The 23,145-nt window shown below is 40.8% G+C and overlaps 1 protein-coding gene across 3 annotated transcripts in view; it reads left to right on the top strand.

The window, feature by feature from the left end:
- The window catches only part of pvrl2l (PVR cell adhesion molecule related 2 like), a 260,306-nt gene that overhangs the window by 105,461 nt on the left and 131,700 nt on the right, over positions 1-23,145 (top strand). For all 3 annotated transcript variants that reach the window (XM_035681127.1, XM_035681128.1, XM_035681129.1), the window contains exons 2-6: positions 2,151-2,263; positions 3,540-3,783; positions 14,722-15,015; positions 19,204-19,321; positions 20,021-20,169. In XM_035681127.1, the coding sequence (XP_035537020.1) occupies positions 2,151-2,263; positions 3,540-3,783; positions 14,722-15,015; positions 19,204-19,321; positions 20,021-20,169 (918 nt within the window). The remainder of the gene's footprint in view (positions 1-2,150; positions 2,264-3,539; positions 3,784-14,721; positions 15,016-19,203; positions 19,322-20,020; positions 20,170-23,145) is intronic.

Genomic DNA, 23,145 nt, shown 5'->3' on the forward strand with positions numbered 1-23,145 from the left:
GTGTGACTGTGTTTTACAGCTGATTTGCAGGCTAAACCCCAGACCGCCCATTCACCTCCATGCTGTGGCATGTAACATATTGTCCTAATCAATCCCACACACGCTAAGAGGCTTTTTCAGTGGAACCACCCGGGGCTAGCTAGCGGTTAGCGAGTGCTTATCCCCTTTTCTTGTGTAGAGAGAGTGAGAGGCTGGCTCCCCGCAAGAATTTTATCTTTGCAGGCGCAGAGGCTGGCTGCGAGGGCAGAAAGCGAGGGGAGGTGGAGGAGAAAAGACCTGGGTCAGCAGGGGGTTTATGGCAGGGGTCTAGATCACTGCATGAGTGCCAGGCAGAGAGCAGTTAAAGGAGCAGAGCAAGTGGAGGAAGAATAGAAAAAAAAATAAGTAAAGCGTTATTATATGTCGAGGTTACCAAAGTGAGCATCAAGAGGGTTGAAGATGAAGCCCATTGTTGCAAAATGACTTGATTCCAAGGCATGAACAAGACTCTTTAATGTCACTTGAAGCCTCATATGGTTGTATATGGAAGCTGCCAAACACATTGCAGAGCTGCTGGACTTGCATAGCAGATTGCATTAACGAAGGATTACAAGTTCTCCGTTCTCTGATCCTCCCTTTTTTTGTTTTTCTTACTCTTTCTGTTGGAGTCATTTTCTCTATTTGTCTGTCTCATGATTACAAGGATTACAAGTTCATTAAAGTTCATTCATTTAGAGAAATTTAATAGAGAAAATGTTGTTGGCTTTACATATCAAATTTTTTAACGAGGGAACTGCAGGAATTTGTCTCACTGGTTGAGAGCTGCCTGTTTGACAACTAATCCAAACAAAAAGAACCATTTCTAAGAGGCAGGGACAATTCATGTCAGCTACTGAAGTGCTTATAATGAACACATTTTTCACAAGGAGGTACACAAGACGAGGCATACAAGCACTTTAAAACCAGACAGTATCTAGGTGAGCTTTTGTAATCCCGCAGAATTTGTCCTGCTCAGGGTTTCCTGCTGCTCTCAGATGCAAACTAATCGCAGTTTCAGTTGAAAGCCTCAAATGCATTTTCTGCTACATCAGTTTTATTTGTGAAATCCATCTGAAATTCAGTGGAAGCCTGGCTCTCCTGTGGAGTGTATTTGAACGTAAAAACCTGACAGAGTCGGTAGCGACACTGATTCTTGTTTGGAAAGAAAATAGGCTATCACATCCTCACAGTGACATTTTTTAAGGTAAAAAGAGAATGTGTAGGTTCAAAAGAACCTTGCAAAACATGATTTGGTCCTCAGCAGCAGACTACTACACACAGTTGAGTCAGTTGATCACAGAATAAGAGACAAATGTTGAGGAAAAGTCGTTTCAATCATCCAATTTTAAACTCAGTATTCCGAAACAGCCTGCAGGTCAGGTACTGCCTGGTGTTGAGACAGTGCTTGGCTCTAGCCATCCTCCTTTCATCACTGTTTAAGTCGGAACGGACGGGGCAGCTCTCCCAGCTTGTTTTCTGTGAACTTGTGCCTGCCTGGCTGACCGGCCCTGCTCTCTCCACACAGTTATTCATGTTCAGGCAAAGAGTCACAGGTGCCCTCCACTGAATTTAAAACAGAGTAGAGAAGCGGTACGGGCTGCTGTGGTATTCCTAAAGGCTCGCCCCCTAGCGATGCCTCCTTGTAGACGAGCTTTACTGTAATAACGAGGGCCTAGTTGAAGGAAGTTGGCTAAGATTCTGCCTGAGGCTTGTTATCAAAGGCTCATTACTCAAAGGTTTTTTTTCTTTCTTTTAAAAATGAACTTGTCTGTTTTCTCTCTCTGACTCTTTTTTAATGCCTCCTCACTGTCTTTCTCTGTTTCCATGACACGCACATTAAGAGGGTCCATCTTCTCTTCTGACAAAAACAAAACAAGTGGGAGGGAAAAACATCAGTCACAGCAATTTCATTTAAATAGCACCAGATTCATAATGAAATACTTCTAATACTCCATTGTTACCAGAGTGCTCTCTCTCTCTCTCTCTCTCTCTCTCTCTCTCGCAATCTTCTCTGTGTGTTCAAGTTCCTCTTTTAGATTCCATACAAACAAACATATTGAATTATTCACACAATATTGGTTTTGTGGATGATGTATAATCTCCCTCTTTGTCTCCCTTTCGTCTGCCTCCAGGTATCGGGGCTCAAAAAGTGCGAGTTGATGAGGAGGTGGAGGCGTATCCCACAGAGTCTGTTGATCTCCGCTGCCAATTCATCGATGGAGGAGGCAAAACCAAACTCACACAGGTAGGAAGAAGGAACACAGCATTGTGTTTTTAGTAGCTTTGGAGGCAGTGGCGGTCAAAATGTCAAAGTACGATCTATCGAACTTTAACTATAAAAAAAAACGGACAACAAATAAATAAATCAAGACAGTACCTGTGCTTAGATATCCACTATAGAGACTAAAAGTAGTGGGTATGAGAAGTGATGAGAAGACTGTAACCCTTCTCAATTTTATACATGAAACAAACCTAAACCGGAAGAGCATAACTTAGCGTAAACATGAGACCAGGCTATCCTAATGTTCCTTTTTAGGACACTAAGCTGTCTAACTTTTACACACAGCTCATTTAATTCCAACCTGATCTTACCCGACGGAGATTTGTAAGCACACACAACGTAAAAATCTCCAAGTCAATTTATTTTATCAAACCCCAGATGACAACTTTTCTGACACCACCTGGACTATTCTGATACACAATTACACAAGGTAGGCTAAAGCAAAACGCTATGAAGGAGTTCAATTTGATCCTGGTGTGATCTGTCCCCCTCTGAGTTGTGGATGGAATCAATAGGCAATTTGTTCCCATACGAAAACTGAAATTGCAGACGGACTAAATTGCCCTCTATCATATTTTCTCGACAATCTACAGCTAACGAGGGAGTCTCATCCACTAATTTGCTCTGACATCTGGGTTACAATCCATCTTCCTCTTCGCAACCTTCGGCCCTCTCTGCTTTCTCTCTCCCTTTCCTCTAGATGTCATAAATTGAATAGATGTTTGCTAAATGTATATTGATAAACTTTATTCCCTCTCCTCCCTAGTCTACCAGCAGTTTGTATTTAACACTGTCACTTTGAAAACTGAAGAGAAGGGAAAATCAATTTAGTATAACATCACAGTATTCTCCCTTGCGGTACAGTCCCATACAGCTGTAACAGATATCAATATCTTTCACATATCAGAAATCTTAAGGAGAAAAGCACGTAAGAAAACTCTCTGTCAAACTGTGTTCTTTAAAATGGCAACCCGGATACTTGAGAGAGTGTTTGCAACTCTAAGAGACCTTTAATGTCATCTTGCAATAGATTCTTGCTCCTTACTAAGACTTTGCACGATAGGTAAAATTATTTCAGGTTTCAAAAGAAACAGAAATGTCAGAAATTACACACACACACACACACACACACACAGGGACAGGAGCATGCTGGTGTTCTGAATTAATGTAGTTTGGCCACTGATTTGACCCGCTTACCAGCAAGGTTCACACACGGTTTCACAAACTCTGTTCTTACCAGGTGTCTTGGATATGGGAACCTATTGATGGTCAGAGGGACAACATCGCTGTATACCACCCTATCTACGGACACAGTTTCCCCAACTTGTCCTTCAAGGACCGAGTTGCCTTCCTCCACAACAGTCTAGAGAACCCGTCCATTAAGATTTCTAATCTAAGAATGTCCGATGCCGGCCGTTATACCTGCGAGTATGCCACCTACCCTTCTGGAAACGAACAAGGGACGACCACCCTCATCATGCTTGGTGAGTAGGGAGGTTATGTGTCTATGTAACATTACATACACTTACTCTAACAGAAACACAAGCTGCTTTATTTATCAAACAAGGACTGGGAAGGGTTGAAGCACCAAAAGGTCTGTATTTCTGTATATCTGTATTTCTACTTTTCTGTGCAAGAGTACAAAGCTTCATACAGGCTTTCCAAAGCAATTCTACTAGATCAGCCTTGACAAGCGCCTCCCCAACCATCTGCTTATTACTGCTTTCTAAGAAAGAGGTTCCCGTCTGACCCAAAGCCTAAGAAGAGGCAATTTAAAGTATTTGACGAGTATTCTCAAGGTATATCCTGGTTAGATGCAGAATAAAAAAACAAAGAGGATGGGTGAGCAAGATTCAGATTCAGACATGGCTCTACATGTTAAGTATCAGCCTTTATGTATATAGAGTCACTGTTCATTTACGTGAATGTGTTGATGTGATTTTCTCAGCAGGCATTCTGCAATATTAGATAAACTGAAAGTCTTAATTTCAGACCCCATCCCTCAGGTTGAGCCAACATGTTTGAGCTTGGCATTGGTGAACTTTGTTTTTTGAATATAATTATTATTGTATTGGAGGAAATACCTGAACCCAGGTCTCCACGTTGTAATTAATTAGACCAGGGAACAGTTAACTTCATCAAAACATGAATATTAGAAATCTGATGGCCTGTCAGCAAGTGATTATGGTTGTGGATGAAACTTCCATGTAGAATCACATTTAGGTTGACTTGCTGAAACAACATTGCATTGTACCTTGTATCAGCCCGGTGAGTGGTTCAACATGAAAGTGGTTTAATAGATACTCTACAGATATTAGCCTTTGCCACAACTTGCCATTGTGTTGTTATTTTTGTAAGTGCATGATCAGAGTCAATCTCCTATGTGACCTTCTTGACATATTTGAACCCTTAAAAATGTCTGTTTTGGTTGAATGACTGAATTAATTACTTTTTGAGGACCCTTATTGCCATAGACTATTCTGGTGCTTGTAAATGTACCCAGTAGCAGTTGCATACACTTGATGTGTCTCTCTCAGGAATATAGCTTATGACTTCTATTGTGACTGAGTTACTAAGGCCACACAACCTTTTGACAAATACAGTTGTTGTTAACACATACTCACACTGCATGTTTGTACCACACTTGCATCCATTTAGGTATTCAAACTATGAGGTGTGCCTCCCCAGTGGGGCGAAGGAAATTTGAAGGGGGGAAACAGAGGAAGAGCTGAGAGACAAAAATCCTGTGTGAAGCAGATGGACAAGTGCATGCCAATTTTCTGAAAACAACAGGAAGTTGGTTATTGTAGTTTGGTCTGCTGATTAGGCCTGCTTGTCAGCACAGTCTGCAGTTGCTGCAGCAGCCGTGGCTGCGACACGGCTCACAGAGGCAGTTGTGATACTTTGAAAGCCTTAGCATCTGATTACTGCAGTTTTTGTCAAAGATGGCACCTCTCAGAATCATACCCCAGTCAAATCCTGACACACATACATGATACACATAACTTAGAATCAGTGTAACTTACACTTTTTGACATCCTCAAAAAGTGTAGGTTGCAACATCCATGCCAAAAAAAATTCCATTAATCCACAAAAATCATAGAAAAACAACAACTTGCCTGAGACCCCTTTCCGTTTTTAAGTTCTCCGCAGTATCAGAGTAATCCACTGATAGTTGTCTGTACATCCATAGGAACATTGCAAACAGGACCAGATAATAACTAATTTGGCATACTTAATGGTGCCAAAATGTAAAGAAATAAAGGCTAATGGGGTCACAGCCCACAGCTTCCTCACTGACTCCATGACTGCATTATACCTCCTGTTTATATTTCCCAAAGCCCCCAAATTATGGAACTGAAGTTCCAAAACTTGATTATCATAATTATCTACCAAAAAGAAGTAAGACAAAGAATAATAATGGGAGAGGTCAAAAAACACATTCATTGTTTACAATTTAGAATTTTTAACTAAGTATATAATAATAGTTTATGTTCATTTCTTTCGTTTTTTAAATTTTTTTAGACAAATTGCTGTGTGTTTGATTTGGGTTGAGGGTCTTTGTGGCTGTTGACTTGCAGTTTTATCCATTGTTAATGATTTCTTGTGATCATCATTCACTTAATGAGCTTGCTTTCCACCGTTTTGCTACTCTCTTCAGCAGTGCACCGATGTAATAGCTCTACCGAAAAATGAAAGTGAAACTTAAGTAATTGAGTTTCATCAAAAACATGAGCATGTTCAATGGATGGCACTCTTTTAGCACGCTCATGCACAACAATGCACAACTGCCAGCTTTTATTCTTTGCACCGTTTAATTCCCACATATCAACAGGCTGCACCACTACATTTAGCAAAACATCCCAGAATGTGAAATCTGGAGAATTGCTTAAAGTTACCTCACTGTCTTGATTTTTGAAACTGAGTGGATGTTTAGTTGCTGTTAGCAGCTGACACATCCTGTTTGTAATCGGAGACAGCTGGTGTTATTCATCCACCCACATGTCCTCCCGTTTGCACTCGCTTACAAAGGAATCAGATGCCTGGTGTCTTTCTCTCGCAGTTAACAGCACTGAGGAGGCTTTATGCTTGAATGTGAATCCTCCTTTACTGTGCTTATAGTATATGGCCCGTAGCATCAGTGCTTGTACAATAAAGAGCTCATGCATTCAGAGCTCCTATCATAAAGGCAGGCTCAAGGGATGATCTTAGATGATGCACTTCGAACTGAAACACTGCATTTACTGAATTCATATTCTGTGCAGATTAATCCGCCTGGTGCTTTTTTAAATGAGTTTTGTTTGTCAGGGTGATGTCAGAGATGTTTGACCCCTTTTTTTTCCTTTTTCTTGCACAAATTGGGTGCAGTTTCATAACATTGCATTTATTTGATCCCAGGAACAATCACAGGAGAAATTGAATGATAACTGGATTTCTGAAAGAAGCGCGGCGACACTTTGTAGTTAATTTGTTGCTGCTTAAAATGTTGGTCTAGAGATCCCTTGCCTGCTACACTAAAATAGTACATATTGACTGTCCTGTAAGTCACTATGGAGATACTGTAAGGAAGTTGTTGCAAAAAGGTCAAATGTCTAGCTGCATTTGTGCTGTTAAGAACAGGGCCTGTGTCAGGTTCATGAATAACCCTGATGAAGGCCACAAGCCAAAACATGTTGGTCTGACATTAAAGTTGTTCTTGCTGGAGTTTGACCTCTTTAGACCTTTTCCATTCTCCGTGCACCTTGGAAGTAGGTGGAGTTGTGCCAGAAAGCCCTGCTCTTGTAGCCAGTATGGTTCATTTAAAGTGTTTTACAATTTGTTTTGTGTTCCCCAAGCTGGGCCAGTAATATTTTCCCCAGTAGTTTTTAAAAGTAAACCTTCATACAACAATACAAAATCCACCCTGGAAGCTTCTCTCAAAGAGAATAGAGCACACAGGAGATGCAGAACTTGGCTTTAATGCAGAGAATACACAGAGAGATATTCTGGCGGGCTCACAGATGGATGTGGGCTAAGCCTCCTAAACTGCTGCTCCTGGCACAAAGCAGAGGTAGACTGGGAAATACCTGCTGGAAAGCTCACTGACTCGCCTTTTGTCTGGAGACACAGCAGTGCCAAGCTCTCTGGGATAAATTCTGGAGAACTAAGTATCTCAAAGTCACTGGAAGACAGTCATATTTTACCTTATTGGATATAGAATCCATATGAGCCAGTCACATTAGACCTTATTGAATCCACAACTGCTGGCAGCCAATCATATTACATCTTATTGGATATAGAACCACCAGCACCCCAATCATATCACAACTTATTTAAGTATGAATACATAATCCTGACAGCCAATTGTATTATAACTTATTGGATACAGCACCACCGCTAGCCAATCTTATTACCACTTATTGGGTGTGAATAAAGAATCACTCACTTGGCAGTGAATGATATCATATCATCGTGTATGGGGACCATACAGAATGAATGTTAGCCAATAATACTGCATCATATTGGATATAGTGTAGCCAGCCGGACGGAAACACACTTGCATGTGAGGGAGAGACTAGTAGATCAGTAGCTTGTTATAAGTGTTCTTAAGCTCCCAGAGTGAAAAATTGTCCTCATTGTTTTGAATTTGAAGAGAGAAACGGAGAGAGTCCAAAGGTTAAGGAGTGGACTGCAGAATGGAGGGTCACTGGCTGGAGTCCACAGATCAACAGTGTGAATAAGTGGCAGAGTGGAGTGTAGTGTTAATGGATAGTTGAAGGTACATAGGAAAGGGGGAGAGAGAGAGGGGACGCCATGCAGCAAAGGCCCACAGGCTGGAATCAAACACGGACCGGTGCAGTAGGGACATGGGATGTGAGCTCTACCAGGTGAGCTACTGGGGGGCCCCAATGAACGACAATTACAAGTACAACATCATACTGTATAATGTATTACATTTACAAAACAAAAAAGCCAAAATAAATTCCTTGCTTTTTGAGGTGTTGATGATGTTGATATGCTATAGCAATGGAAGTCCTTGTAGGAAAAAGTGTTTGGTGTTGGTTTAACAAAACAACTCAGATCACACTTCACACTTGGCAGCGTCATATTTCACAAATGATTTTCACTTGCAGTTTGTAGATTAATTTATCTTACAGGCTCATGCATTTATCGTTAGTATGCCATTTATTAAGGATCATAAAATGTGTCAAATTTAATGCGAGAAAAAACGATCTCATGTTGCATATTGCAGCTTGGATGTCACATAGTTTGGTGAAATGGAGGGCTGGTTAGCTAGTTAGTTAAACTTGCTTTTTATTATGGTTTAATTCAGCTTATGAGATTTGTTTCTGCCTCAGGGCCTCTATCTCAACAGCTTCTCTTCTATCTTGGCGTTGTACTACAAGTAAAGCCTTATGACCCCAATAGCTCAATTCAGGTGCTCAGTGACCAACAGCAGTAAGAATATAGTCGCACCGGGCAGCTCCCAGGTGGAAAATGTGAGGAGCGTTCGAAACAGGGTCTTGCTCTGAAGGAATCATATGTGTGAAGCAAACCTTCCCTGGATGAATATAGGTTACATAGAATCCCTTCTGGCTTACAAGGACAGTATTCTGTGCATTTTAGGTTCTAGCTCTGATAACATACCAGAGCCAGTATTTGTCCAGTATATTTATTGGTGTTTTTCCAAATCCATATCTGAGTTAACTTGAAATATCTTGACCTCCAGAGTTACTGACATCCTCAATGAAGGAGGACCTTTATGTCACGAAAAAAATAAGTATAGAGCCATTCTCCATACACTGAAAATGTGTCATTCAGCAGATACAAAACTACAATAACAGATGTTGCTGTGTAACAACAACCTTGGTGAATTGTAACAGCATCCATCATTCTTTATATTGTTGAGTTGTTGTTGTTGTTGTTGTTGTTCTTGAAAAAAAGGAAAAGAAAAATGCCTTTGAGCTAACATTTGCCCTGAAATAGGCGTTGCAGCAGCATAAGTCTTGAAATGCAAGGCCTCGAGGTGCTTTTTGTATCTCTGTTCAGAGGCAACTCTGAGCTGGGGTTAGAAGTCAAAGTGATGTGTTTTCAGCTTTTAGTTTTTGCATAACAATAGTGACTTTGGAAATTATTCTTTATTTCATTTATTTTTTATTTTTTATATATTTTAGGCACTTAGCTAGTGCTCTCAAGCTTAAATTAGCTAAATTAGTCTCAAGCTTAAATTAATGCATTTTGTCAACATTTCTAGCAGCCAATAACGAGTTGTCAAAACAACACACACAACAGAATAATTGCAGTATAAACTATTCCTGTGTTCCTTGAATATTCATGTATTGTTAACAGTTGAGGAGACATAGAGAGCCAAACAGATGTTTTTCCCAACAATGTCTGGAAATATTCAGCAGCAGTGTGTCAAGCTGAGAGAAGATGTTTACAAACCTGGGCAGCTGGTGAGACATGAATTCCAAGAATTTAACAAGATCCAGAAGCTTTATTGATTTTTGGCTAATGTATGCAGCAAAGTAGAAAATAAAAAAATACATCACTTGGCTGCCTTCATCAGGATACAGCAGTGAATAAATCCATGTTTAGAGAGGGAGAGAAGGAGGAAGCATTTATATGTACCACTAGTCAGTGCTGCTGAATCCAAATGTATTCGCTCTGCAGGCTCAGTTTCAGAGGCTCAGAGGAAAGGCTGCAGCCATGCTAGCTGCTCTGTGAGGTTATAGTTAGAAAGCTAGATGTTAACATTACCATGCTAACATGCTCAAAATGACAACAACAATGACAATGGTAACATACTGATGTGTGACGGTTATAATGTTTACCATGTCCATTGTCTTAGTTTAGCATTTTAGCATTCTTATATTTACAGTACTAAACACAAAATAAAGCTGAGGCTAAAGGAAATGTCATTATTATCGCAGGTATATTTGGTACATATGAACAACCTTATGATGGTGCTAGATGAAAAGTCATTGAAATATGAATGTTTGTACCAAACTAGTTGCCTAGATATTTCACTAAAACAACGAAATGTCAACCTCATGGTGGTTGATTGATTTACATTTTTTATCGATCAAAAATTGTCCCTCTAGTCAGAGACATCCCAGATATACAAATCATCAAAAGGATAAAAACACAAAAAAAAGCCCAAAGGCTTATTTCCATTGTGGTTCATTTTTGGGGAGGTAGGGGACAGTAGCATCATGGAAAACAAACATACATAATTTAATTTGAAAAGAAACAACAATTATAATACAATGTACAACAATACTAATCCATAAACATTCGAATGTACAGTTCAGATAAAGTCCTCAAAAAATACCTGGAACAACATAAACATAATATAACAAATTGTATTAAATCAAATGAATCCTTACAATCACAGATTCATTTAATTAATGGTGCTAGAGGAAACGTCAGGGGATCACCAAAGTCAGTAGAGCCTATCCTCTGGGGGCCATGAATGTTTGTACATCATTTCATGACAATCCATCCATTTGTGGCTGAGATTTTTAAATCTGGACCAGAGTGGTGGACTAACCCATTAACTTTGCCATCCATAGAGCCAGGCTGCTAGCATTACTAAGATTTTGACGTTCTAATTGACTTCATAAATACTGTTTGCTTCAAAGGTTTTTAAAAGCTGTACACAGCAACACAACCCACATAGGATAGGGTTCTAGGTCAAATTTGGTTGATTTAAGGATGCAAATGGGTCAGTTATGGCAATGGCAAGGGGGCTTTGGTCCAAAAATGGCTCATCTCTAACCAGCCACATGTGAGAAATGTGCAGCATTTGGATACTGGGCCAAGTACAACACACCACTTGTAATCTAGTTTAGAATTGGGTCTTCAAAAGGCTACATTGGTCATGGCTGGCCCAGTTCTGCACAATATCAAGGTTAAGTTGGTGTCCTTGCAGCCAGATTGCAATGGTTTCATCATTGTTATTGCATGGCAGAATAAGTCAAATGTAAGTATTAATGTGGGTCAGTACTGGGTTTCACTAATTTGCTTTCTGGGTGTCTGGTTGGTTCAACACAAACTCTGTGACTATGACAGATGTCAGCTGTCCTGTGTGAATGCCATCTTAATTCAGCAACAGCCGGCTTCACACTCAGTTACAAATCTTCGCGCTTGGCAGATACTTCCAACTAGTTTATGATTCGAACTGGCAATCTTCCAGTCACATGCCTAGTTATGCTGCCAAGGTGAAAAGAAAGACAGTCTCAGGTTCAACTTAGGGCAAGCATTTGCCTTGCTGAAGGGGACTCTACCAGCTACAGAGACGAGTGTGTCACAACAGATGTCTCTCTGAAGGAGTGCAAGTAAATGGCCCGTAATAGAAATTCAGAACTTTAAAGTCTAATTGTTTCAAGTGTGCAAATCAATATCACCATATTGTAATCTACAGATGTGAGTGGGAGTTTGGAAAAGTTTATAACTGCAATCCTTCTGTTATAAAAACCACAATTCTTCATCAAAATGCAATTTGAATACTTACTTAGGAAAGCATGTGGTGATGTGTTCACCTTTTAAGCTTTCTAAGTGCTTGGTTTCATAAACCAAACATACCTCATGCAGTTAACAGTGTTTGGAAACATTACTGTAATGCATTTTTCTCCCTGTCAGTCTCTGGCTTTCAGCCTGTTGATACTACCACAGAGGGGGTGGGGGCGGGGGCGTGGAGGGGTTGCAGTGTTTATTCAACTCCGTTAGCATGGCTTCCTGCTTGCCTCCTAATTACCCTGTACTCAGAATGCCTCAGACCGACGTGAGGAGTATCAGCGGGCTCAATTGGATGCAATGTCACGAAACACATCAGGGATGGATACTCCTGACTTGTCAAAGCCAGCAGATCAATCCAAACCCTTTCTGCCACTCTTCTTTACTCTCTTCTCCTTTCTGCACCATCAGTCTCTCTTTCTGTTTATGTTTATTTCACCTCTACTGTCGTCTTCTGTTTGTCCCCTTTCCTCTCTTTTGCTGATCTCTTTCATGTCTGAACTCTCTCCTCTCGCTTCGTCTCAGCTTTCTGTTTAGTCCTGCTCGTTGTTTCATCTGCTGTCCAAGGATATCATCAGGTTTGTAAAAGAAAATATATTAGACTTTTAAGATATTTTAATGCTGCCTGGATTTGGATTTAAGAAAAAAACTTTGAAGCCAATTAAAATAACAGCTGACAAAAAGAAATAATGATAGGAAACTAAAGGAAGATATTAATTCTTAATAAGAAAATAAAGTCTAATTTTGTTCACGCTAATACAGTTAATCCTGTCCTTCTTACCTCTGTTGCATAAGAATCTCAGAAGACTGTGTAGATTTTTGTAGACTCAAGAACTGGTCACAAGAGATACTCCATACGTATTTTTAAATGAAAAGAAATGGTTCGAACAACATGTTGTCCAATCACAACAGAAATCAAAAGTGTTTATAATTGTTCTGACCGGCATAGAGTGGTCTAAAATTCAATAATGTTTAAATAGGGAGATAATGGTGCACATTTTCTGACCGTCTCTCCTGGAAGACAATCATAGTTTTACTCAGTTGTTTAAATAAAAGTGATAAAAATAGTTGTGTCAAGAATGAATACGAGAGCTAGAGTTCAATCCCTGGCTCCCTTCTCACCTCCACACAGCTTGCCAATCACAGTGTGAAGTGGGTGTTAATGTCAGATTGTGGGGCAACATGTTCACACAGTGAAGTCACATTTCTGTTTCGTAACTGGCAACAAACCATTCCTAATAAATGTGGATGATGCAAGACAGCTAGTTATCTATTATAGCTTTCTCAATTTTCTGTGGGTTTCCTTAAACCACTGTGAAGACAGCTTGCTTTTGGTCAATGGTGCAAATTTGCAGGTTGAACTTGACGCAAAACATTGGTTCCTGTGATCATAACCATGATTTGTTAAAGAAAAATCACAATTTGAAATTAATACCTACGGTGGGTACATTAAAGTCATTTCAGTGTTTTTAAGGCCTCAGTAGAAAGCATTTAACACCGCTGAGGATAATGCTAACACTTTTAGGTCTGTTTTGTTGGTTTGTGGTATATTTACCTCATAATCATGAATAATTGTCCAGAATAGTATAGTATGGCGCTGCGTTGAACCATTGTAGTAGAGTTTGACTGCAGAAACTTTTCAGCCATTTAAAAAATGCACAGAAATATACATTTTGGTGTCACTCCCTTATAATCAAAGAGCAAAGACTACTTTCTGAACTCCCAACTTAGTTGAAAGAAATCCGCCAAAGAACACACAGAGAAACCAATTTCTCCACTGACAGTAGCCTCAGCAGGCAATGCAGAAAATGTGTTTTCAATAATTGCCTGACCTTTTCTTGATAAGTAAAATCTTTCATTTCCAATATGTCCATTACTGTCTCCGTACACATACAGACTGAAGGGCATTTAGGGGAAATTTACTAAATCACATCCTGCAGTACAGTTGTATAACACATGTTTAAAAAGAGTGGGTATAACAAAAAAATAAATTGCAACACTTGACATAAGTCAATAATCCAAGTAATGGAATTCAGTGACATTTACAGATTGATAGTTTGTCAGAGGTTGGGTTTTTTCTTTCAGAAAGGAAGGACATTTCCATGGAACATTGCCACTTTATAAAACAAGTCCAGTTTGATTTAACAAAGCTAATGTGATGGGACAAAAGCAATGTTTTGCAAAGAGTATCACTGTTGTAATGTGAAAGCCTCGTAACTGGTAACCGGTATGTTCAGTTGGGGGACTACTGTACCTGGAAAAAAAACTATGATGCTGAAGCTCCCTGAAAACCCATTGGTTGATATAAAATGTGTTATAATTGAGCCAAAGACAAGGCTGTTTTTCTTACTTTCTTCCCTGAAAAGTTTTACTTAGATTTTCACAAGTATGCAAGGGAGGAGCTTTGTCCTAGATTATTTTAAAAGCATACTCGCTGTCATTAAACCACGAGGAGACATATTAACTTAATTTAAATATTCTAATGCTCTATAATGCTTTAATTGTAGCTACTGTAAGACTTTTTAAGGATCTTGCTGTAATTTCTCTTTCTGTCTCTGTGATGTTGAGTGGCCTAGGGTCACACCAGAGGGCCCTCCTCCCCCTCTCAGAGTTTCATTACAGCCGCAGTAGGATGCCATGGTATATATGCACAACAAACTGATTGAACCTCCTCCTCCACGGCTCTCTCCCTGCCCTCCGCCCTCTTCTCCTCCTCTGCCTCACTTTTGATGTCTCTTTCCTTTCACTACCCTTTATTTTTTCATCTTTCTACCCTTTTTCTTTGTTCTGTACCCCCAACCCCTTCACCCCTTGTGTCCTGTCTCAATTCCTATCATCTCTTCACTTTCTCTGCACCTCTCTTTTCCCTGTCTGACTTTGACTGTTCATATCTCTCACTTGTCTTTCTCAATCTCTGCCCCCAGCCAAGCCTAAGAACTCAGCCAACGTTGTGACCGTCCAGGCTGGTTCCAAGTCGGTGGTGGTGGCCCAGTGCGAGGCGGCGGATGGCAAACCAGCAGCCACCATCAAATGGCTGGCGTCGGTTGGGGGCAACCATTCAACCACCACGACAAACGGGCCGGACGGCACTGTGACAGTGCGTAGCGACTATCGGCTGGTTCCTACGCCAGCAGATAACGGCAGGGAGGTGACCTGCATGGTGGACCAGAGGACACAGGATCAGCCGTGGGTTAACTCTGTCAAGCTCTCTGTGGAGTGTAAGGAAGACATGCATACACACTTTAATACTTATGTTCACTTATTAATATCCTCTTTAACATGAATGATAAATGATGTGTAACCCCGGGGATACTTTTACGATCATGTGTCATGGGTCCAACTAAGGATACAGACTTTGCTGCATCCAAAAGTGCCAGCTGCCATTAGCTTCAGACACAGATCAGTGCCTTGCCAAAGCCTTCAGCCCTTTACTTTGGCACTCACCTGCACAGCCTTCACAACTCATCTGTAGACATTGCACAGATTTCCAAATGTAAAACGATCAACCCACATTGATATCCAAGCTGTGAGATAGCAATGATGATGAATATGAATACTTTAATATGTTATCGTGCAGCGCTTTCTCCACACACCCTCTTCTAAAGCACTTCCTAAGACACTTCTCTAATGATCCAAATAACAAAAACATCTGGTCTGCTAGCTGTAACATCTGAAAACACGTTTTCATTTTATTTTCATAGTTTAAACACTGTGGGTGTAACACAGGAATACAATAAACCGTATGGTTAATTTGTTTTAAAAATCAATGTTTTTATAATGCATTGCTGTATAAAGGCCCATGTATACATAGTATAGCAGTCCTGCAGAGAATGTGACAGTCTCTAATAAGTTTGCGAACATAATGTAAACAAAGACTGTTGTTGCTCAGTGTCTGTGTACGAGCCTTTCATTTATTATGGGGGCAGGTCATTATGCAAGCAGCTGCAGGGACTTCCCTCTGTGTGAATTTTGTTAAGGGAGCAAACATTTAAAACCACCTTTATTCACTGATATGTTTCACCTATGTTCACCTGGTCAACCAATCTATTAACCAATACAGAGTAATCTGTAACTAATATACCTTTTATTAAGCAAATGACCTGGCATACGTGCATTGCAGTTAGCCCCCATTATGGCATTCCATCTACATTTCATTTTTGTTATTGCGATTCTTTGGTGATTAGCCGTGCAACAGCTGGGCCGTGTGCACTTCATTAATTGTAGCATCCTTCAAGGTCTTTCTTTGTGTTCACCGACTGTTTCTCTTTAGTTGTTAATTTCTAAGCAGACTGTGACAAAGGGAAACAGCTTCTGTAATTAAATACAATGTGAGGATAGACAAAACGGATGACTGCAGTAACGCCCAATCTTAAACCTAAACCCAAACTTTAAGAACAGCTCTTAAAAAGTAAGTTGCACAAATTGTTGGCACTTCTTTGGGGACTTTTGGCCCTTAAGAGTATAGAAAATTAAGAACCCACATTTTTATACACAAATGTGCACACACACACATTGATTTCACCTAATCCATTAAATTCCATTCCAATTTACATGGGATTAAAATATTAGAAAGGTTCAGAGTAGCTTTACTGAGATTTAGGGATGCTGACAGAATTGTCTTAACTGTGTAGCCTCTGCGCACTGCAAAGATGGAAAGTATGGAAAGTATTCAGCCTCTTTCTATAATATGCAAATTAAAATAAATATTTTTTTTGACAGCATACAAACACACAAACAGACATCATACACATATAAACAAACTGCCAGTGAAGCTGTTGCAAGAAATAACGAGGAATAGATTAGACCCCTCACATACTGTACCTGCTTGACCATTAAGCTGTCAAAGTATCTTTACATGCTTTTAAGAAACATGTACACAAACTCAATCTTACTATGTGTGTAAATAAACTGAGCATCTTTGTGTGTGCAGTATTTGTGTGTGTAGTCATATATGCACATGTTTTTACAGTATGTACATATCCATACAATCTGAATGCAAACAAGGATCTCACCTGTGAAGTTGTCACTGTGTATGCTGTGGGCTGTTAGACACAAAACATGTTCGTACTTGGACAGTCATTCCTAAGTGTCTAATAGGGCTGTGGAATTAATTGAATTATTACTAAAGTTGCAATATGACCAAGTTGCATATCAGGTCAAATGTGTACACAGCATAATAATAAATAATAATAACGATAATAAAGTGCTGTAGTACTGCAGAGATGCCCTGGCCTACACATCTTTTTACTATATCTTGCAACCCTAGTCTATAACTTTAACAGCCCTTAACTGAGGTGAGGCCCACAAAAATGTCCTCACGCTCCAAAATTGGTCCTCACAAAGAAGAAAACCAGAGCGCACACACTAACACACTGCGGCTCCTTGTTGTGTATGTGTTACTTTAGTGGTGGTGCGAGGGATCATGTCCCCTGTCTCCTGTGTAACTCTCATCGGCTTTTATAGGTCAACGCTTTCTAGGAGGAACACACATCACGCACACACATCACACCACATACTTGCCCTCCTGTCCTTCTGACTTGCTGTTTCTGTCTTTCACTGCATTGACACACTGTCCTCTTCTCACACTCCTGTCTTTGTTTCTCTCAGTTCTTTCTTTCTCTCCCTGGCTTTAGAATTTTTACATGAAAAAGGTGAAGGGAGACAGGGCTAAGCTTTTCTGTTCTGCCTGTTTTAACTTCCTACACATGTCGTTTTGGCTTACCTTACTTTAACTTAAGACTCTTACCAGAGTGACACAAACTGATTTTGTCATCCTCCTGGTATAAGAGCACCTTCATTTCGGGGAGGGGGAAGCTCTTTAAGGTTGCAAGATTTTCTTTTCCAAATTTTTGACATTTTTACTACAGCGGAGCTTGCACACCATCCTTTTTTTTGACTTGTACTGAGGTTTTTGTTTGTGCAACATTCTGACACAGATTAATAAAACATCTGAAACTGGCAGAGATTCTTGAAGACAGTTGGATGTCATCCTGTTTACTATCAATCCTCTAAACCCATTTTACAGTAAAGAGCACACACAGCGCCTTGCATGTTATGAAAAGATGCTTGTGACCCAACGGTGTCATACGCTATCTGCCACAGTTTACAGAAATGAACCACACAACTTGGGGCTATCTGGGGTCCTAGCCAGGTAGTTCACTTTTGAGCCTTGAACCGTTTTATCTGCAGACACTACAGGTCACCTTCCATGGAGTCGACATGTTGAACCGCCATGTCTCTACAGTAGCCCAGAAGGAATAAACCAAACTCTGGCACTAGATAGGGGCGTGTTTTTCGCACATTTCACGGCCACCGTATTTTCTCCTTCCCACTTGGAAGGGGAGGGTGAAGCAACAGAGTTGAAATCTGCAACTAGACTGCCAAATGTCACTAAATCCTACACACTAGACCTTTAAATTGGTGACCGCTTCAGCAGGAGTTGACGGCAAGTTGTTTAATACATACTCCGTAATACATTTTCTTTGTTGATGTCTGAAAACGTTTTTAGGTTCCTGTCTCAGACAACCACTAGCCCAGACAGATATAAATTCTCTTTAATACTCACCGCCAATGTTTTGCTCAACTCTGTGAAGTATGGGTAACACCTGCCATCTCCAAACATCCCTCTTCTGTCACTAATGCATACTTGACCTTGTACTTTGTATCTGTATGACTCCCCCTGTGTTGCTGTTGCTGTTGTTGTTTTTTATTTCTACTGCAGCAAAATCAATTGCTCCTCAGGGACAAATAAAGGTTGTGAACTTGAACTTGAACTGAACTAAAGGTCCTGATCTTAAATTTCACTACAGAGGAAGAAGATATATCCGATCACTAAGCTTAAAATTTTGTTACATGTGCTGCTAACAGCAGTTTGAAGCTAAAGATTACACTACACACATAACAAAGTCTGCAGCTTAGATTAATTTACTTTTGGATTCTGGGTCAATTTTAAAGTCATTTGGGAACTATGGTGCCATGTGTATTTTTCCCAACTGCAACGGGGGCTGCAGAGGTATTTTGAAAATGCTCCAGCTCAGATTTTCTTCTCTGACTCATTTTTGATAGCAATGAAAACCGAGGCTCATGGGTATTGTGGTATTTCATGCCATCCACCATGCAAAACTGCACAAAAAACATTATCTCACTGAAAGGTTGACATAGTTAAAACTGCATTGTTGCCATTGTTCCATTTCCCTGTGATTCCTGTGTTTCTTTGTTGAAAACATTTGTGGAACCAGAATGTCAATGCACTGTATTGTGGGGCAGCTCTGGGGATTCAGAACAAACCGAATGATGTCAGACAACTTTGTGAATCTTATTTTCATTGATTTCATTGTTAGGAAATAAAATTACATTGCAAAAACAGTGTCCTTTACTAACTCTCTCTCTCTCTTTCTCTCTTTCAGACCCCCCTTCTGTATCCATAGATGGCTACGACAACAACTGGTACGTCGGCCGTTCAGGCGCGGTGCTCCTCTGTGTGGCGAACGCCAACCCTGCGCCCACCACCGTCACCTGGACCGCGTAAGAATCACACTCCATCTGTCTGTGCAGTTGATCCGTCTCCCTCCACCTCCCTCGGAGATAGTGACAGCGTTTCTAATTGTTTCTATAATCACAACAGAAGTGTGCATAACAATCCCTCCTCTTTAATGATAATTTCTGAGTGATTTTTGATAAACACAAATGCTCTTAACATCTCATCCTGATGGACAGATGGCGTGCTGTGTTGTGTGTGTGTGTGTATGTGTGTGGGGAGGTTTTCTTGGTGAATATTGAGCAGGGAGACAGAACGGCTGTTCGCCTGTCTGTGATTTTGCTCACATTAATGCTGTCTTTGAATACTGCAGTCGCAAACTGTCTCTTGTTCTTCTTGTTTCTTTTCTTTCTTTATCTTGTCCCATCTTTCTGTTTCTTATTTTCTCATTTTCCTCTCCCCCTCTCTATCGATTTGTCTTTTTGATTTTCTTTTGCTTCATCTTATTTTATTCAATATCTCAAACGTATTGTTTGCTTGCTGCTTTTTCTTACTTTTCTCTTATCCCTCCCTCTGTTCTCTCTCTTTCTTCTGGTATCTGTTATCCTTATTTTTTCCTGCTTACCATGTTCGATTTTTTTTTCCCGTTTTCATCTCACCATATGTCCTCTTCAACACCTCCCTTTATTGCTTCTCTCCCTCCCTCTTTCTGTCTTTTCCTTTCCCTCCTGCTCCCTTCTCTCCAGGGCGTCCGGTTCTTTGCCAGACACGGTGATGGTGGACGGCAACAAGCTGATGGTAAGGAAAGTGGATGACGCCGTCAACACCACTTTCATCTGTGAGGTCAAGAACAAGTACGGGGCAAGCAGGCACCAGATAACCACCATCGTCAATGGTGAGTCAATCAAACCGCAGACAACACACACATACTGGCTGTACATGTGGAAGCGTCTACAGATGCACACGACATATAGTATAATAGAAATGCATGTGTATTCACCTGGAAATATGATGAACACACACAGGTGACAGAGCACAACATCCGATAACACAACGCGACAATCTTCTCAGACAGCATGTGATTGCTGACACGCGCACACACACACACACACACACACACACACACTGTGAGTCACACTAGTTCCTGTGCACAGATGTACGTTCATATGTACTTGACATGACATTTGCATGCACATAAAGGCCACATCCACTTGCACACATGCATGAACATAAACATAAATCTCTGTCACACTCACACACATACATACACACACACACGCTGGGATCAGGGCTGATCTGAGAGCTGCAGGGATGCTGTCCCTCTCAATCTTCACATTGGATTTTCTTCATGTTTTCGTCCTTGCTGGTTGGCTTTCAGCAAGGCGCGGCAGAGGCTTTTGATTGACCCTTTCCCCACAGCAGGGCCAAATTGCAGGACAAGGGCCAACTCGAAATGTTTATAACTTCAGATCGAAACCACTCTCTTGAAACTGGAGTCTATACGGCCGCGCCGCGACCGGAAAACTGTAGCTCTGCCGGACACAAATTAAATGTGAATTGTGGTTTATGAGTCTGAGAGCAGGCCCTCGTTGCAGCGTTTTGGCCCTGCAGTGGACACAGCGGTGTTGGGGTTGTTGGTGGGTTTCTAAAGTCTTCCAAGGGTTACAAGTTGGTGTGAGCCGGTTTGCCCAGGTTTGTTTTTCTTTTTCTTCTTCTGTTTTAACTTCCCATTATTTGCATCCACTATTTATTTTGCATAACAACTAACACCTCCTAGGCATGGGTGCTATATGTGCTCTATCTTTTTTTCTTTTAAGTTTTCTTTCCTCTTCTTCCTTTGAATCTCCCCTTCCGTCTGGTAAGAACATGACAGCTTTGTCTGCATGCAGTCTCGATCTTTCTGCTGGTTCTTGACTTTTGACGTTTGCTAGTCCGGTGATCCGGCTGCTGCTGCCACGGTGTTCGCTCGGGATTTTTTTGTCTTTTCCTCTGCCCTCTGACGCTTTCACGCATTGATCCGACACACACATACACCTGCATCCACAAGCACACACACAAACCCAGGAACATGCCTGCATGCTGAAATGCCTCACTGCACATCAGCAGGCAGGCCTCTAAACCTGTTAGGGTGTCTTTTTTTATCACTGTGTGTGTGTGTTCCCACAGTGTTGCTCTCCACATTGCCTGCTTGACTGGTCAAAATGCTTTCCTTCCTTCTTCTACGATTCCTTTTTGAGGGATTAGTTTGAATAATCACCAGGTTGAGCTTTACAACAAAAAAATAACTTTTTTTTGCCAAAAGACAGAGAGAAAGCTACATTTAGAAAAATCCGTGGGAATCGGAGCTGGAGATTTGAATTGTCTCCTCTGAGAACAAAGATCCTTTGTAGCCAGGCAGTGTGTTGGGAGGGATGTGTGGGAGGTTCAGAAGTGGCTAAGCTGCTACTGTTCTTGCTGGAAGCGTAGCATTGTGACTGACTCAAAGTATCACGGAGGGTACTCTTTCCCCTTCTAGCACACACACACACACACATAGCTTAACACACTGAAATCCTTTACAGACACATGTAAAAGTCCACACATTACTCATACACAAATGTGTACTCATAAATACACACACATACTTTGAGCACTTTTGAGGACTGGCACACACACACACAAATGCTTTATCTTTCCAAGTACCTGAGATCAAGCCCAGACTTTGTGATTCATCCTCCTCTGTGTTAAATGTGTCCTTGGTGTTAGACGGTTTGCTTGGGTTCCACCACGGTAAAATAACTAGATGGGTATAAAGTAACATAGTGACTTAATCCCTCAGTTTAACACGTTTACTTTTAGAAGGTGAGTGCCAGAACTTAAAATGAAGCTGGCGAGCTGTGGGCTGACAGTGCGCTTTGCTGAACAAAGATGGCAGCATGTTTTGTTTACCGTTTTAGCTGACAAACTCATCCAAAGTGACTTCCCATGAGTACAGACGGGAAATGTATTGCTGTATTCCTCAAGGACGCTGACTTTGGCTGTTGCTGGAATCAAAGCTGTGACCTGTATGGCAGTCTACTCAACCACCATGCCACAATTGTCATTGTAGAAATCCTTACTTTGTGTGTATGTGCTACACATCCAAATTGTATTATTTCAGCGTTGACATAATATATGATATACAAAATATCAGCTTGATAAATACTAGTTTTTGCAGACTAGATACTTCATTGACATAAAAGACACCACCAGTCAGCCTTGAACTCCAAATCTCCCCACTCTAGTCAAAAAACCTGAACCACTACACTATATGGTAAGATATTTAGGCCTTCTGGGGACAAATGCTACAAATTAATGTGCCTATTCCTACAAAAGTGAACATTTTATAAAATGCCTGAACCACTACACCTAAACCTAATGCCACAGTCCTGTCAACATCATATCAATACCTACTTCTATCACGAAAGTACATTAAATAAACTCCTTATTGCGGTGACAGCAGGTGAATCATGACCTATAATGACAGCCTCGCTCAAACTGAATTGGGCCACCAGCTCACTGCCCCAGGCCAGTCATCAGAACAACAGCCCAATGAGTATTTAGACTCTCTTTCTCTTGCATTGGCCCAAATCTGAAGGCAGCCGACCAGGAAAACTCCCAACAGTCCAGATGGCCAGTCTGCCACTGGTAATGAATCAAAAAAGGACTGCATCATTTGAGTCACCTTTCTAAAAATGATTATATACATGGCTGAACGACTCATTCAACAACATGCTAGTTACTAATTAAAGCAGTTAAACCACTGAACTAGTGATAGACCGATACGGATTTTTTAGGGCCGATGCCGATACCGATTTTTTTTCCACCAGCCTTAGCCGATACCGATACGGAC

Source organism: Morone saxatilis, unplaced genomic scaffold, assembly GCF_004916995.1.
Source record: "Morone saxatilis isolate NCDOM2014 unplaced genomic scaffold, NCSU_SB_2.0 Contig9, whole genome shotgun sequence".
In the NCBI taxonomy this organism is placed as follows: domain Eukaryota; kingdom Metazoa; phylum Chordata; class Actinopteri; family Moronidae; genus Morone; species Morone saxatilis.